Source organism: Bos mutus, chromosome 10 (genome assembly GCF_027580195.1).
Source record: "Bos mutus isolate GX-2022 chromosome 10, NWIPB_WYAK_1.1, whole genome shotgun sequence".
Taxonomy (NCBI): domain Eukaryota; kingdom Metazoa; phylum Chordata; class Mammalia; order Artiodactyla; family Bovidae; genus Bos; species Bos mutus.
In genome coordinates, this window is record NC_091626.1 from 26942859 (window position 1) to 26958511 (window position 15653).

General features: G+C 46.0%; 1 protein-coding gene across 15 annotated transcripts in view; it reads left to right on the forward strand.

Moving 5' to 3' along the window:
- The window catches only part of SLC8A3 (solute carrier family 8 member A3), a 168138-nt gene that overhangs the window by 142014 nt on the left and 10471 nt on the right, over positions 1 to 15653 (forward strand). For 8 of the 15 annotated variants that reach the window (XM_070377636.1, XM_070377638.1, XM_070377640.1 and 5 more), the window contains 2 exons: positions 5897 to 6003; positions 13809 to 13826. In XM_070377636.1, coding sequence (XP_070233737.1) covers positions 5897 to 6003; positions 13809 to 13826 — 125 coding nt within the window. Of the gene's footprint in view, positions 1 to 5896; positions 6004 to 8780; positions 8885 to 13808; positions 13827 to 15653 lie in introns of all 15 variants that reach the window. The other 7 variants (XM_070377649.1, XM_070377639.1, XM_070377643.1 and 4 more) reach the window with 5 other exon arrangements.

The window sequence follows — 15653 nt, forward strand, 5'->3', positions numbered from 1 at the left end:
CTATAATCTAATATATAATTCTAGAATTCTGATCATTCTATCTAATATATAATTCTAATGAAGTGCCCAAAGAGGGCAGTACCTGGCAGAAGTAAGCACTATTAAATATTAGTCAATTAATTTGAAACATGATGTCTTCATCAACAAGTCACACTGTTCAGGGTGCACTCCAATTTGCCTCTCAAAATGTAGTGTCAAGGGACTTTCCTGACAATCCAGTGGTTAAGAATCTGCACTTCCATTGCAGGGGGCACAGGTTTGATCCCTGGTCAGGAGCTATCCCACATGCCACGTGGTATGGCTGAAAAGCAAATTTAAGAAATTTAAAAAAATGTAGTGTCAGAATGGACCCAACTCCAGCCTTTGCTGAAATGCTAGACTTCGAGTTCAGCTCCGCCTCCCTGACTGGCACTAGTTTTTGAGCAGCTACGTCCTTTTCCCTGAGTTTTTAGTAGATCAGAGAGACTTCCCCCAAAAGTCTTGGGGGCTGGACAAGCAGCATCCAAATACCTGGGTTACTTGTTAGAAATGCAGAATCTCAGGCCCCACCCCAGACCTGCCTACTCAGAATCTGCATTTTAACAAGATTCCCAGGGAAAACATGCACACCGAAGTTTGAGAAATGCTATTTTTGGGGACCTTATGACACATCGATTTTCAAGAGAAAACCAATGAGAGCATCTTAAGCCTTCTCATGAGATGAGAAGCTTTTCCCCCAGACCTTGGTAGAGGTGGGGAATGTCAGTGTTGGGCTGTCAGGCTGTGTTGGAGGTGGGAGGGGCTTTTCTGCCCTGGTTCAGAGCCAGAAACCTAGCAGAGGGAGAGACGGGGGCTGCTGGCACCGACTTGAGAGATAAAAAGGACTAAAAGAAGAACCCAGCACAGACGTGAGGCTTCTGAAAGCTCCCACAGAAAGGCTAACAGCTCTGTCCTACGGCCCTGGGTCAAGGAAGCTTTGTGAGTGTTAGCTGGCCTGGAGCGGCCAGGATAAATATAGAGATGATGAAAAGGAACCCTTCTTGATGTGGTGAAGAGTCATTTAGTGGGAATCAGGAGGGAAGAGGTCACCAAGTCAGGGATTCTTTAGAGATTATTTCCAGCAAGGGAGGGCCAAAGGGTTAAGAAGCCACCTACTCACATTGCAAAGCAGAGTCAGATCCCTTTATTACCTGCCTATGCTGCCTGAATTTAAATGGGAGAATTCTGTGCTGCTTTGCTGTGGCCATAGCTGGGGAATGGCACCCAGAGTTTACCCACCTGCTTGTACAAAATAAGCTACAGGAGTAATAAGGGACATATGCTAAAACCTCAGCTCTGCTGTTTCCTACCTGGGTGACTCTGGGCAAGTTACTTAACCTCTTTGGGCATCTGTTTTCTCATCTTTAGAGTGGGAGGAATATCACCTATGTTACACGGCTCAAGTAAGGATGAAGTGAGAAAGTTCATACGGCGCTGAATGAGATGGAGTGTATATGTTATGTTAGATTCCTTCCTTGTGTTAAGTAAGATTCACAAGGTCCTGATTTGGAATTGGATTTCCTCATACAAAAGAATGTTCTGAGAAGGCCAGCTAGGCAGCCCAGAAATATGTTTCCTAATCCTTTCCCAGTTGCTGGTGGGCGAGGTTCTGGGGGCATCTTTTCAAGCAGCATTATCAGTCTTAGCTGGGAATGCTGCCTGCTTTGGCACCTCCCTCTGCAGAAGGCTTGGAGGAAAGGCAGGCACAGACATACTGTCTCTGAAAGCATGACTGGCTTTTAGGAACAGCTGCTCAGGATAATCTGACCCCATGACCATTTAGTATCTGCCACTGAGCGGAAGGGAAGGTCCCCTGGAGAAGGGACTGGCAGCCCACTCCAGTATTCTTGCCTGGATAATTCCATGAACGGAGGGGCCTGGCCGGCTACGGTCTATGGTGTCACAAAGAGCTGGGCGAGAAGTGAGACTGAGCACGCGTGCATGAGCTGGGCAGAAGGAGGAACTGGGAATGGGAGAGAGGCAGGGTTCAGAAGCCCAAGCCTAAACCCTGGCGTAGGGTTAGGTCCTGGCTTGTTGTTGGAAAGAACAACATCATGTCCCATAGACTGGACAGATAGCGTAGGTGAAATACGCTGAGGGTGTAGTTCAGTGACATGTGGGCTTCTAGCCTCTTTGTTGGAGAAGGCAATGGCACCCCACTCCAGTACTCTCGCCTGGAAAATCCCATAGATGGAGGAGCCTGGTGCGCTGCAGACCATGGGGTCGTGAAGAGTCGGACACAACTGAGTGACTTCACTTTCACTTTTCACTTTCATGCGTTGGAGAAGGAAATGGCAACCCACTCCAGTGTTCTTGCCTGGAGAATCCCAGGGACAGGGGAACCTGGTGGGCTGCTGTCTGTGGGGTTGCAAAGAGTCGGACACGACTAAAGCGACTTAGCAGCAGCAGCTGCAGCATCCTCTTTGTCCCACTGAGAATGCTTAGGCATTCCATCAAAGTAGCTGTCAATATATTTTTTGTTCCTAATGAGTTATATTTTCACTGTAAAAAGGCAAAGTAGATTCATTTCATGAAGTCTCAGGTTCATGTTGAATTTCATGAATTTCAGATTAATTTTATGATTTTGTAATGTGTTAGAATTTTGCCATTAGCCATGTCGGGAAGGCATGACGAAGGGCCTCCTCTACACCAGACACTAGGACTACAGTGACAAGAAGGACAGGCTCCCTGTCCTCAGGCAGCTTACACTCTAATGTGGACAGATAGACTATAGGCAAGTAGGCTAATAACCTAACCAGCTAACTTCAGGCTGTGATCAGTGTACTGAAGGGAATGGGCATAGTAAGTAACTTGATGGAACATGATAGAAAGTGATCCAGGGTGGAGGGGTGGGCATGGTGGGGAGGAAAGAGACCCAAGGAGGTAATATGGCCTCTCGAGGAAGGAATGTTTATGTGGCATCAAAAGGACAAGGATAAGCTCAGAGCTAGGCACTGGGAACAGCAAGGATGATGCCCTAAGTGGGCAATGATTTAAGGAAGAGGAAGACAGTCTGTCTGGGATCCATGAGCAAAGGGAAAACATTATGAATGAAGCTGGATTATATAAGATCCTATAGGCTATAGTAAGAATTTTGTATTTATTCCAATTAAGGAGGCATGGTAAGACCTGGATTTTATTTTTAGTAGATAACCCTGTTGTCATGCAGGGAAGGAATTGAAGGAGGATGGCAAAGTCAGGAGCAGGAAAACCTCTTAGGAAGCTATTGCAAAGTCCAGGGGACAGGTAATGTTGTTTTGATCTAGGTCTTGATAGAGGGAAGATGGTGATAAATTAAATGTTTTAGGGTCAGAAGTGGGCATCGGGCGGGGGCTGTCAATGGGGAGGGATGAGGGGAAGGGAAGGAATCAGGCGATTCTGGATTTAAATAGATGATGGTTCCATTGACTGCAGTGGAGAAGAACAAGTTTAGAAAGAGAACTCAAGACTCGGCTGGTGACCCTTAATAAATGTAAATGTTCTTCTGGCCTGATTTGTGGCTTAAGCAGAACTGAGAACTTTCTCAATTTTCTCCAGGCCATGCCTTAAGCCCAAGCAGATGTGGTGCCTTCCCCACAAGCAATCTCAGGGAGGGAGTCTTACATCCTGCCTCCTCCCCTGTGACACCTTCCAACTAGAGGGTCCTCCTCGCTCAGCCAAATTTCTTTTGCCACTACTTGTTGTCTGGCCTCATTTCTCGGTCTTCAACTAAGTTGTCAGTGGCTTCTCTCATTCTGTTTATCCATTCACTGAAAATCAAACAAGCACAAGGCAGGCTGTGTTCCTGACATGTGGTCTGTCCAGCCCACAACTTGTCACTGGCAGGGACACAAAGCCAGATTGGGGGAGAATATGAGAGTCGCTCTCCATGCTACTACCTTGAACATTCCAAGCCCCTTTAAGAACCCATCTGGCAGTTATGATCCTGTTCTGTCCAGTTCCTTCTTGACCTGACTTCTATTTCTAGCCTGTGCTACCTCTTGGGTCACCAGTTCTATTTCTTGACTTCCCTTTTATCCTCTGATTCAATAACTGGAGATGAGATTTCTTTACATATTACTCTCGATGCACCAAACTGGGATTATATTACTCTTAGTAATGATAGTGGCTATTTATTAAGCACTTACTAGGGAACGCACAACCTGCCAAGTGCTTTGCGCGCATTATCTCAGTTAGGAACGCTGTGAAGAGGTATTAGTATTCCACTTTACAAATGAGACTTGGTTAGGAACGCTGTGAAGAGGTATTAGTATTCCACTTTACAAATGAGACTTGGCGAGCTCTAGCAAGTCGCCTGAGGTCACCCAGCTAACTGAGAGGTGGGGCGGGGTTTGACCCCAGGTCACCGTCTCTGATACAAACCCCACTGCCCCGGAGGAGAGAAGGCCAAAGGATTGTGGCCTTTCAGTGACCCCAATGGGTGATTCCTGCACTCTCTGGTGACCGGCCAGGTTAATCTGTGACTGGGGTGGGTGTGACAAGTGATGAGGTCTTGGAGCCCGTTTTTGAAGCAGTGGGGTGGCAGGGGCTGGGTGCGTTAGTAACTGCTATTACATTCACTTCAGGAGCCATGGACCGACATCTACAAGATCGACAGTGTGGCTGATGGAAGCTCTGTAGACATCCAGAGTTCTAACAGTGACTTGGGAAAGCACAGGAGAGAAGAGAGGTTGTTCCAAGTCACAATGTAGCCATATTCCTACTTTATGCTAAATAACAAAGGGTGAAGCTGAAAGCCTCCGTCTCCTCAAGGGCAGGCCTCGCGGCACCCGAGTGGGAAAGGGCGATGCCCTGGGGCAGCTGAGCAGGGCTCCTATGTGGCCCGTTCTCTCCCACCGCTGAGACTCAGCTCCATGCCCACCCTCATCCCGCAACGTCTCTCCCGCTTAGTATCTGGGGTCTGATCCGGAAACGTCCCCCTCGTCAAGCATAGCCTGGGAGAGGCTCAGGACTGCCTCTGTTTTTGAAGCTCCTGGTAATAAGTATTTTTTAAAGTAAAGAAATATGCAAAACAGGGTTCCTGAAATTGGTTTTTGTTTTTCGATGTTTAACAGAACAACTCCTTTTAGCACAAAAAACAACTTAATTGTGCTCATCATAAGATCTCTGTAGGATTTATGAATTAATCGTAATTCAGAGAGTCAGAGTTCCTGTGATCCAGTCCGTGTGTTCCTCTGACAACAGAAGCTCATTTGCAGATCTGATCGGTAGTGTTTGACAACTGCTGTGAATTACCAGAAGGTGTGACTTGAGCCAAACCGCCCTCTAGGCTTCCCTGTGATAGTCACAAACACAGAGAAAGGGACTGGTTCCAGGCAAAACTCCCACGGGCCAGCAACATCCCCCACACACTGCCCTTTCTGCCCTTTCTATAAAATAAACCTTTCAAGTCAGTATCAGCTGATTTCAAAAGAAAAAAAAAATTTTTTTTTAGTTCTCTTTTGCTCTAAAAGCAAGACAGAATAAGGAAGGAAATGCTTTAGAAGAACCTAAATGTCTGAGCCTTTATACGTATATTTCACAGCTCTCACGTTTGCCCTGGGATGATGTTAGTGTTATTCGGCCTGTTTGTGTAGCAGAGAAATTATTCGTCCAACGTCACATAGCGTATACAGGATTACAACCTAGATCCTTTAACTGCAAAGCCTGAGCATCTTCCAGTCTAATAATGCCATGAAGCCACTCAAAGCCTGGGAGGAGTCTAGTGGGGCTGGAAGGCGGTCTGGGGCGACCACTCTCCTCTGTGCTCCTATGGTGTTGGGGCAGATATTTGACCTTTCTGGGTCTTTTCCCTGTTTCTTTCTCCTCCTGTTTCTTCTGTGGCTGGCTAGCCCCCCAGTCTACTCCTTGCTTATGATCCTTATTTTTCCATCCACAGCAAAACAGTTCACATCAAGGTAATTGATGGTGAGGCGTATGAGAAAAACAAGAATTACTTCATTGAGATGATGGGCCCCCGCATGGTGGATATGAGTTTTCAGAAAGGTGTAGTACCCTGTCCTGCACACTAACGTTAACACCCTCCTCTCCTCTTCTGTTTCCCCCTTTCTCCTACCCATTTGTCACCTTCTCTTTCCCCTTCTTCTGCCTCTCTGGTTCACTGTCCCTGTTTCCTTTCTTGTCCTCTCTTTTCCTCTCTCCCTCTCCTCTCTCTGCACCCAGCTCTGCCCTAACACCTGCCAGCCTGTCACATGGTATCATAAGAGGGATGCTCAAGAGCCAGTGCTAACTTTTGTGGGATGAGGAAATGGATATTGGGGAAAAAACGAGAGAGAGAGAGCACCAGCCCTGAGAGTATCATATACGAGGCTCTCTGCTTCTCCCGAGTGGTTTAGGATGCAAGGAAGGAAAAGATAGCACAGCTCCAGGCAGAAGGGCAGCCCTGGAACACTGGCTCAGCTCTTAGCCGAGGTCCACGGGGCAGCTCTTCTCAGGGCTAAGCTGATAGTCCCTGGGTACCAACGATCAATATATTTGGATTTGGGTTCTATTTGTGGTTCAGCCATTCCTCAAGGCAGGCCTTAGGTGAGAGCCGCTTAACTACCATATCCCTGGGAGCAAGGGTGTTTTTCTCTCCCTGACCTTGATTGAGCTGAAAGTACAGGTTTGAGTTCTAGGTCTAGATCAAAGACCTGCCTGTCATATTCTGCTTTCCCTGTGAAGGGCATCTAGGTGTGAAGGCAGTTAGAAGATGGGAGGGAGGATTCTGACCTGAGGGGAGGCTTCCCCAAGAAGTCACAGGACTCCTCAGAGTGGGCAGAGCTTCTGCTTCAACTTAAATGGCCCCATACACCCCAGCCTCCAAGAGACAAGACATAAAATCCTTTTTTCAGATGGATCATACTGTGCAGGAGGGCATAGCCATCAATCGTGTCTCTCCAGACCGTGCCCAGGGTCACAGTGCAAGAACCCCCTACTTGTCCCCCAGCAGAGTCCCTGCAGTGGAAAAACAGGCCAGGCTCACATCCTGTAGACAGCCCTAGGGTACCACATCTAGGATGAGAGAGTCCCAGAAAATGCCTCTTGACAATCAGTGATATTTGTCTTTGGTGCACTGAGCAAGGTGTGGAAAGATGTCCAGAAAGTGCTCAAAAGGTCACTCATAAGCACACACACACACACCACAAATGCACAGCAAGTCCTGTGCCCAACAAAGCACCTTAGATCAGCCTAACACTGTATAGATGATAAAGCCCACCCTGTCTTCAGAATGGAACAGGAACATCAGAGGTTCTAATGAAACTTTTTACACTATTATTTGTTAGCACATTTTACCCTTTAGAGAACATTTAGGTCCCAGGCAAAACAAACAAAATACAAACTAAAAAGCAGAAAATAACAATTAGGGCTCACTATTAGGACTTCTTGACACCACTGTGGTTCCATGAAGGACCAGGAGAAGCCACACAGAGAGATCCAGGCCCACATGGCAACTTCTCCAATGACAGTGGACCTGAACCAGCCTCAGGCCAGTCTGTGAAAGGATTTTCTTGGAAACTGCTTTCCTGTATGATTTGGTTTTAATAGATATTATGCTTTGGGGCTTCCCTGGTAGCTCAGCTGGTAAAGAATCTGCCTGCAATGTGGGAGACCCCGGTTCAATCTCTGGGTCAGGAAGATTCCCTTAGAGAAGAGATAGGCTACTCAATCCAGTGTTCTTTGGCTTCCCTGGTGGCTCAGATGGTAAGGAATCTGCCTGCAATGCAGAAGACCTGGGTTCGATCCCTAGGTTGGGAAGATCCCCTGGAGGAGGGCATGGCAACCCACTCCAGTATTCTTGCCTGGAGAATCCCTATGGACAGAGGAGCCTGGCAGGCTACCACCTATGGGGTTGCAAAGAGTCAGACATGACTGAGTGAGTAAGCACATGCTTTGCTAAGATACCCAAAAATGAGCAGAAACCTCCATCACCATGTCCCCCTGATGCCTAATAATCTGCATTTAAGGAAGCCAGCTTTGAGACACATCACCCCCATGTGATAGAGGTCCAAAGATGATTTAGAATTGATGATTTGTGTCATTTTCATCACACTTTTCAGGAATGCATCAGCTGTAACTCTTAAAGGAGTCCCACATCATACTGTGGTTAATACGTATTTATTTTACTTCCCACCACTAAAGCCCTACAAGGTAAAGAATGAAGATGATAGAATTCTGCCTTCCTTCTTCCTTTCTCTTTGTCTCTGATTTGCCTGCCTCAAAAATACTTTCCTTTTAAGATTTTCTTTATGAGGCTCACATATGAAGTGGGTATAGACACAAGGGAGGGAAACAAGCCCCTAGCTAGAGACTGTTGACATTCTCTGTGGTAGAAGAGCCCTGGGCCACCCCCATAGGCCAGCAGTCCACCTGCTCCCCAAAGAAATGCCAGTTACCATGTGACACCCAATGGAATGTGCTGCCCAACTCACTTTGTACTAACCATCAGCAGGATCGAAAATGATTCCTCCCCACCATCACCCCACTTCTTCCTTCCCATTTCCCTCCCATCCTCGTGGATCCCTTCCTTTGCCCACTTTCCCTTGCCTTCTGACTCCCTTTTCCTCTCACTCGTAAGGACAGCTCTGACCAAGGAGATAAGAAAAGCTAAGACCAGTTTTGACATAAGAACGATATAATCCACTGAGTCCTGTCAAAAGCCACCATGGCGGGACTGGGCTGCATGTGCCAAGAGTGATGGGGAATGGTTTTAAAGGCTGTGCTCCGGGTGACCAACCAAGCTTCCGACCCAGTCGACACTTTCTCTCTTGTTGTCCCTACAGGAAAACCGTAAGGGTTAAAATAGTAGATGAGGAGGAATACGAAAGGCAAGAGAATTTCTTCATTGTCCTTGGTGAGCCGAAATGGATGGAACGTGGAATATCAGGTGTGAGATTCTTACAAAAAAAAAAAAAAATGAACAAACAAAATAAAACAAAAAGAAAAAATTTAAACAAGCTGCAAAGCAACAAGAACAAAAAGCAACTATATTTTTTCTCCCCTCCCCCTTTTTTACTTTTTCTTCCCTCCTCCTTTTGACCAATGGACTTTTTTTATTCTTTTCCCTCCTGTATTCTCGCTCTCACCCTGTTTCGGTATCATCTCTGCCTTCTTAGCCTTAGCTTATTTCCAAGTCCTCCTTTTCACCTCCTGGGCACAGTGCAGCCTCGACTCCTCATGACCCTGCTGAGTTACATCTGCCTTGTGTTCCAATTATCTGATTACCAATGTCCCCTGCACTTCCTCTTCCACCGCCCACCCCTGCCCCATTTCCCACCCCACACAAAGTCACCTGTAAATGTGCCAACCAACTCCTTGGTGGATGGGGAGGAGAAGATGAAAGGAATGCATGCGATGCATGCCTGTGCCCCTTCCCTGCCTTCTTCTCCTTCTACCCTCCTCTCTCTCTAGCCTGGATTGAATTGGGGAGGGTCTGGGCTGGGGGCTGGATCCCATGTTGCAATGATGCTTTGACAGTCTTCTGCTGCATCTCCCAACCTCCGTGGAGTGCTTGGCAGGTTTTTCACTTGCAGAGTGGCCCATGGGCCCCTTTGCCCTTCATGGAGGTAAGTGTTTTATCTGGCTATTTCACAGTTGGGTAGAGCAAAACGTGGAAAGGTATACCAGTTGTCAGAGGTCACAATTCTGGGAGTTCTCTGAGGGAAAGTTGGCTTCCAAGGTAGTCATGCAATCTGGAACCCTGAGCTGTTCATCCTTCCCTTGACATCCCACCCCATCTCGTTCTACCTCTTGTCTAGCCCAAGGCGGGGTACTTTATTCCAACTGCTTTAGGGTAATGCAGTCCTGAAAGCAGAAAATTGAGTCTGCAAAAGTGAAGTGATTAACTCCAGGTATGGAAATCACCTCAGCCAGAAGGCCCTGGAAAAAGACTGACATTGGGCCGGCCCAGAGTATGGCCTTTTGGATTTTCCAATAGGAGGGACTCTCAATGGTGTGGTTGGTGTTGATCCTTGAGAAACAGATGTTGGACAGTTCACAGAAGGCAGCCTTGGCTTGGCGTCTGCAAATGAGAGCATTACCCAGGTCTTGAGATAACCCTCATCCCACACCAGAGACGTGGCCTCCTCTCCTCCTTTCCTCAGGACCTGCATCTTGGGATACCTGCCTAAGGGACTGATTATGTTGCAACCAAGGTCAATGTCAGGAAATATTTCTTCCCTTGAAGAAAACGATTGGAAGCTACACCTTTGAAAGTGTTGGAGGAGTATATGTGGGTAAGAATGCTTTGGGGAAATGCCAAGAGAGGGTCATTTAGACTCCCCTTCAGGACACATGTGCTGCTGGGAGCCTCATGGAGGATAGAACGGTGAGATCTACTTGTTTGTCAAAAAAAGATGATGCTTCTGCCACTACTTCACATGACAAACAACAATGTGAAGACAGATCCGATATTCAGCCACTACCTTCCCAAAGGCTTGTGCCCAGGTCTTCTGAGACATGAATGATTGCTCAGTTCCCCTTGTCTTCTGACTCTCTCTGCAAATCTGACTGTTTCTGTGCCCACACTGGTTTGGTCACATCTGGTGTTGGAGAAGCAGAAGCCCTGTCTGCTTTCCATTATTCATTCTCTTCTTGGCCACCTAATATGTTGCCATGAGCCTGATTTCCAAAGAGTGCTGCAAGAAAAGAGTAATTTCCGTTGCTTCCCAGATTGTGTTCCTGCCACCTGGACTAGTCTCAGAAATTGTCTCAAAGTCTGCCCAACCTCATTCCCATCTCCCGTCTGCCTTTACTGCACATCTTCATGATTGGTTGGACGCAGCTGACACCTAAGGCCATTATCAACTAGCCTCATCAATGTCCACAGTCCCTAGCTACTTATGTGCAAATGAAAGCTGGACAAAGGATCACACAGGGAGGTTAGAAAGAAGGCAATCTTCTCCAGACAAGAAGAGTGAGTCGCAAGTCCATCCATGACTTTATTCTACCAGTGAAGAGGCTTTTCTTTTCTGCCTCCCCAATAAAGACCATTCAACAGCAGGACAGAGAGTGACCTAAGATAAATCTTGTGATCTTCAAGAGACTTGACCAAACATAAATGCCTCAGGCTACTCTTCATTTGAGGACCCCTTTTCACTGCAATAGATTCGCTGTCCAAGGAGATGTCAGCAGAGCCCTGGTGGAGTCCAATCCTGGGGGAGGCAGTAGAAGAGAAGAGGAGGATTTCATCGAGCTACCAGTGTGATATGCCCCTAGATCTTTTCCCAGTGACCAAGATGGAAGTTGCCAATAGGAAAGGTGTCCATTTTCTGTCAGTTTCTATTATCTATAGGGTTTATTTTCAGTTTCTTCAGATCGTCCCATATTTTGGCATTAGACCACAAGGTGAGAGGTCATAAAACTCAATTGTCTAGACTCAGAACCAAATGAAATCCCATCCTGATATCCAGAATGTCCTGCTGTTCTCCTAGTGAGAAACAATGCAGTGGACATTGCTTTTCATTATCACTGCTGCATGTGAGAGGCTTAGGCATTCCAAAGAGCATAGCATAGTGGGTGCATGGTCAAAGTGACGATTGCATTACAAAGAAAGTGAAATGCTGTATTTGAAGTAAGAGATCATATTCTTGGCAAACAAAACAGATTTCAGAGGGGAGATTAAATCCTCCGGACAAACTAAGGGAGGGAATAAGAGGGGACGAACAGGAAACACAGTTGCCCAGGAATAGAGGAAGCATTAGAGTTTGGCAGTAGACAACTGAGAGCAACTCTGAGCAGTATGATCAAGGCTGTCAGGCCTGGGCCTGGGCCTGGACATTGGAAGCCTGTTTGTGCCTTCTTCGGCTCAGAAGTTAAAGTGTCTGCCTCCAATGCAGGAGACCCAGGTTCGATCCCTGGGTCGGGAAGATCCCCTGGAGAAGGAAATGGTAACCCACTCCAGTATTCTTGCCTGGAAAATCCCATGGATGGAGAAGCCTGGTAGGCTACAGTCCACGGGGTTGCAAAGAGTCAGACACGACTGAGCGACTTCACTTCACTCACTATGGGCTCCCCCTAACAAGTTGCTCAGATACTTCCAAATGCTCAGAGTTGTGCTGTTTTCCTGCCTGTCCCTGGGGTATCTGAGCAATCACCTGACCCTGGGGGATCAACGCAGGGAAAAGTTCAGCTCCAGCTTCTCTCATCAGCCAGAGCAGGAGGCATCCTGTCACTCAGTGTGTCTACCTGGATCTCACTGATCCATCCATAACTGTTAAGCGGAAAGTCTAAGGGTCATATAGACACGACCAGGAAACAGTGCAGTGCAGCTGACTGGAAGTCCTCTCATTGTGCTAGAGTTGATCCTGGTGTTGGGAGGGGTGTCTCAGTGAAAACCAGAGCAGCAGGGACTTTTCTGGAAGAGCTGCCCTTTGTCTGGCCTACCTGGGTACACTGATTTGTTTGGGTCTCTACTCTTCTTTTCTTTTTTTTCTACTCTCCACTGGAACTTGGGGGCCAGGAGAGGCTCTTCTGTGAAAATCCATAGAAGGAGTAGAATGAGCATGCTGTCTTGCTATCTGTCTATCTCTCATCTCAGTGTAGTACAAAGATCCTTTGATCCATTGCCCCTTAGAATTCCATGTGGGAGAAACCAGAAAAAGTCAACTGCTATTCTCCCTGATTATGTACCATAAAGATTCTGTATCCATATGTGTTTTCAGTGGCTGTGAATTTGGAATTACAGACCTGAGTTGTGTTCTTAGAGATTTTTAGAAGAAACAATTTACAGACGCCTTCCCCTACCCCCTGCCTCACTCATTCTTCATCAATCCCCATCAGTTGCCAGCTGCACCAGGAGTATGTAGCAGGATATTCTCAGGCTTTTATTTAACAAGAGCCAGGGAGGGAGGTGCTGTACTAAGACACCATCAAAGTGAAAATGGTATGTTACAAGAATTTATTTTATCTCGAAATCTAGGAGAGTTTAGCATAAGTGAAAACTCAGGGGCTAGGAAAGACCTGTGCTGGGTATATCTTTAACTCAGCTTACCAGACCATTTAAGGACCTTGCATTTGTCTTCTCCCATCTGTCAGTAGCTTTCAGTACGACAGTCTGTCTGGTCCAGAATATCTAGACTCTGACTTAGCCTGTCCTTTCTGAAACAAAACACTATTCAGTGATGCAACCCCACAGGATCTGTGAACAATACAATTGCCAAAATAGGTGGCAAATGGCAAACCTCTACTGAACATCTACTCATTGCAATGACTTTGCAGTTGGCTTCACAGTGACTTTGCACAGTAGGTAGAGACGATGCAAAATGGGAGGAGGCCATGGCCTCCAACCTCCAGCCTTTCTCTATAAAATGATACACTGTTCAAGGAAAACATTTTGCAGGATTTATCTTTTCACGAGGTTATTCTTTTAGGGATACTCAAAGCTCTGGTAGGGTTGCAACCTATACAGTTTGAAGATTACTGGATTCTCACTCCTTTACAGAATGGCTGTGATAACCTGATCCTTTAGAAGATCACGAATGGCCAACTCGGTCTCTGCTTCACCTACTTAGTTCCCCCCATCCTCATTCCTCTATCCATAGCCCTCAGGGTTGCAGAGAAGTTGTGGGGAAAACTTGCAGCTGCAAGGCCCTGGTACTCAGTGGTCTCTCCAGTAGTTCACACCTCTTGCTGCGGCTGCTGCGCATGCTCCGATTGCTGCCTTTTGCATGTGGCCACAGTGCTCTCACCTACTAAGCTCACTGCTTTCCTTGTGCTACTGCAGCCACAAAACCTGGGGATACTTTTGAGATGGGACCTTAATGCTCTTTCCTTTTCTTTCTTCCCTTTGTCTGGTACCCATTTGCAAACAGCGCTCCTGTTATCGACAGGTAAGAGGTGTCTTCCCCCCATCCCTTTTTCTGCTTCTTGCCAGTGCCATTATTTACTTTAAGACCAATATCCTTTGCTTTATTTACTAGGAGCTGTGGGCTTAAGTTCTCTTAAGGACCAGGAGATTTATTTCCCTACTGCAAGTGATTGTGAGGAGGTAGACAATTCCTTGAGCACTATTTCAGTGGATGTGGGTAAAGGCATAGTTGGTCCTCTCTGAGACCAGGAAGAGAACTGAAACTTACTGAAGAAATGGGGGGAGGTCATACACTTCTCCTGAGTCTGAATTCCTCTATCGTCTCATGTTGTGGGACAAGAGAGGATGAGAGTCAGAGCTGACTCTCCTAATAGGATCATGATGGAATAAGAAAGAAAATACTTTGATCTGGATGGGGTCCGGGGAGAAATAATCAGGTGCTGCTGTGAGAACATGAAAAGTAGTTTTTAAGGAATCTGGAATCTTATTGATCCTGAAGATCTTCCATCTCATCACAGCAGAAACCTAAATTTCTAGAACTTTGGCTCATTTGTCATTGATCTTTGAAATCACATGTGCCATGAACGACAAGAATAATTAGAATATTATGGGGTGAGGGGGCAATTATTTGATTGGATATAGAAATTTGGGAGAATTTATATTGGGGATATTCTCACACAGAATCTAGAGCCTGTCATAAAAATGTACCAAATATGCTTGCGTCCGTGTAATCAAATCACAGACAATATCCAACTTTGTGAGCCGTTAGGAAGGCATTGCCGGCATATGGGCAATTCTGTAACTCTTGGTGCAGACAAAGTGAGCTATACAAGGTGTCTCAATATATGTTAAAATAACATTTTACATTTCATCAGTTCTTTGAACATATAAAAGGTCATTTATACGTATGTAAGGTCATTTGAGATGCAAAACATCTTTCAGAATTCATTGATAGTCACCATAGGCTGTACACTGAGTTTGAGAAAAGGGCAGGTTACATAGTAAGGACACTGACCTCCTTGGAGTCATAAACCAAAAAAAAAAAAAAAAAGTAGATAACCCCCTACATTTTCCCTTTCTGGAAAAAACTACTTCAGCTTCCTTAGTTTATTGCTTCCTCTTATATCAATAAGATAATGACTACCTCCAACCCCATATATTCCACTCTTCTCCCAGGTTTTAATGTCAAAGCATTGGGTGTTCCTTCTCCACTTAGCTCATCTTCTCGCCTGAGAAGGCATTCAGGCTTTTTTGTTCCAACTCTTGCCTCTACCCACTACCAGCCACACATACATATGCTCAAAACAGAGATTGTGATTTAATTTAAGCTTCATTATACTTTTAACACACTGGCACAGATACCAGTAGAAGCTAAAATAGGGAGGAAAAGGTGTCATTTCCTAGATCTTTCAATCTGTAAACCTTCAATTTAGGAGCCCTTGGTTAGACTTTAAATTCACTGGAAATCTCAACTCCTTGTTTGGATTTTTCCAGGTGGCCAAGCAAATGTGATTCACAATGCCTCATGATAAATGGAGAGAAAATGTGTTCAATCTGAGCTATACCTTCAAGCTCAGGGACCTGGGAGTTAGGGCACTGACTACACTGCCCCATTTCTTTCTGAGAATGTCTGTAGGACATTCATGGCAATCTGTTCCAGTCTGGCCTGGCAAGCTCTTCTCTCTTCCAATATTTGTTTAATCTTCCATCCTATTAATAGGTTCATTCTCTCTTCTCCCCCTTCCTCCTCCTTTTCCTAGATCTAAGTGTTTGTTTAGTCAGTCTGAATATCAAGGTCACCTGTCATTTATTTTCTACACTCAAAATTGAGAGGTTACATAAACAAGTG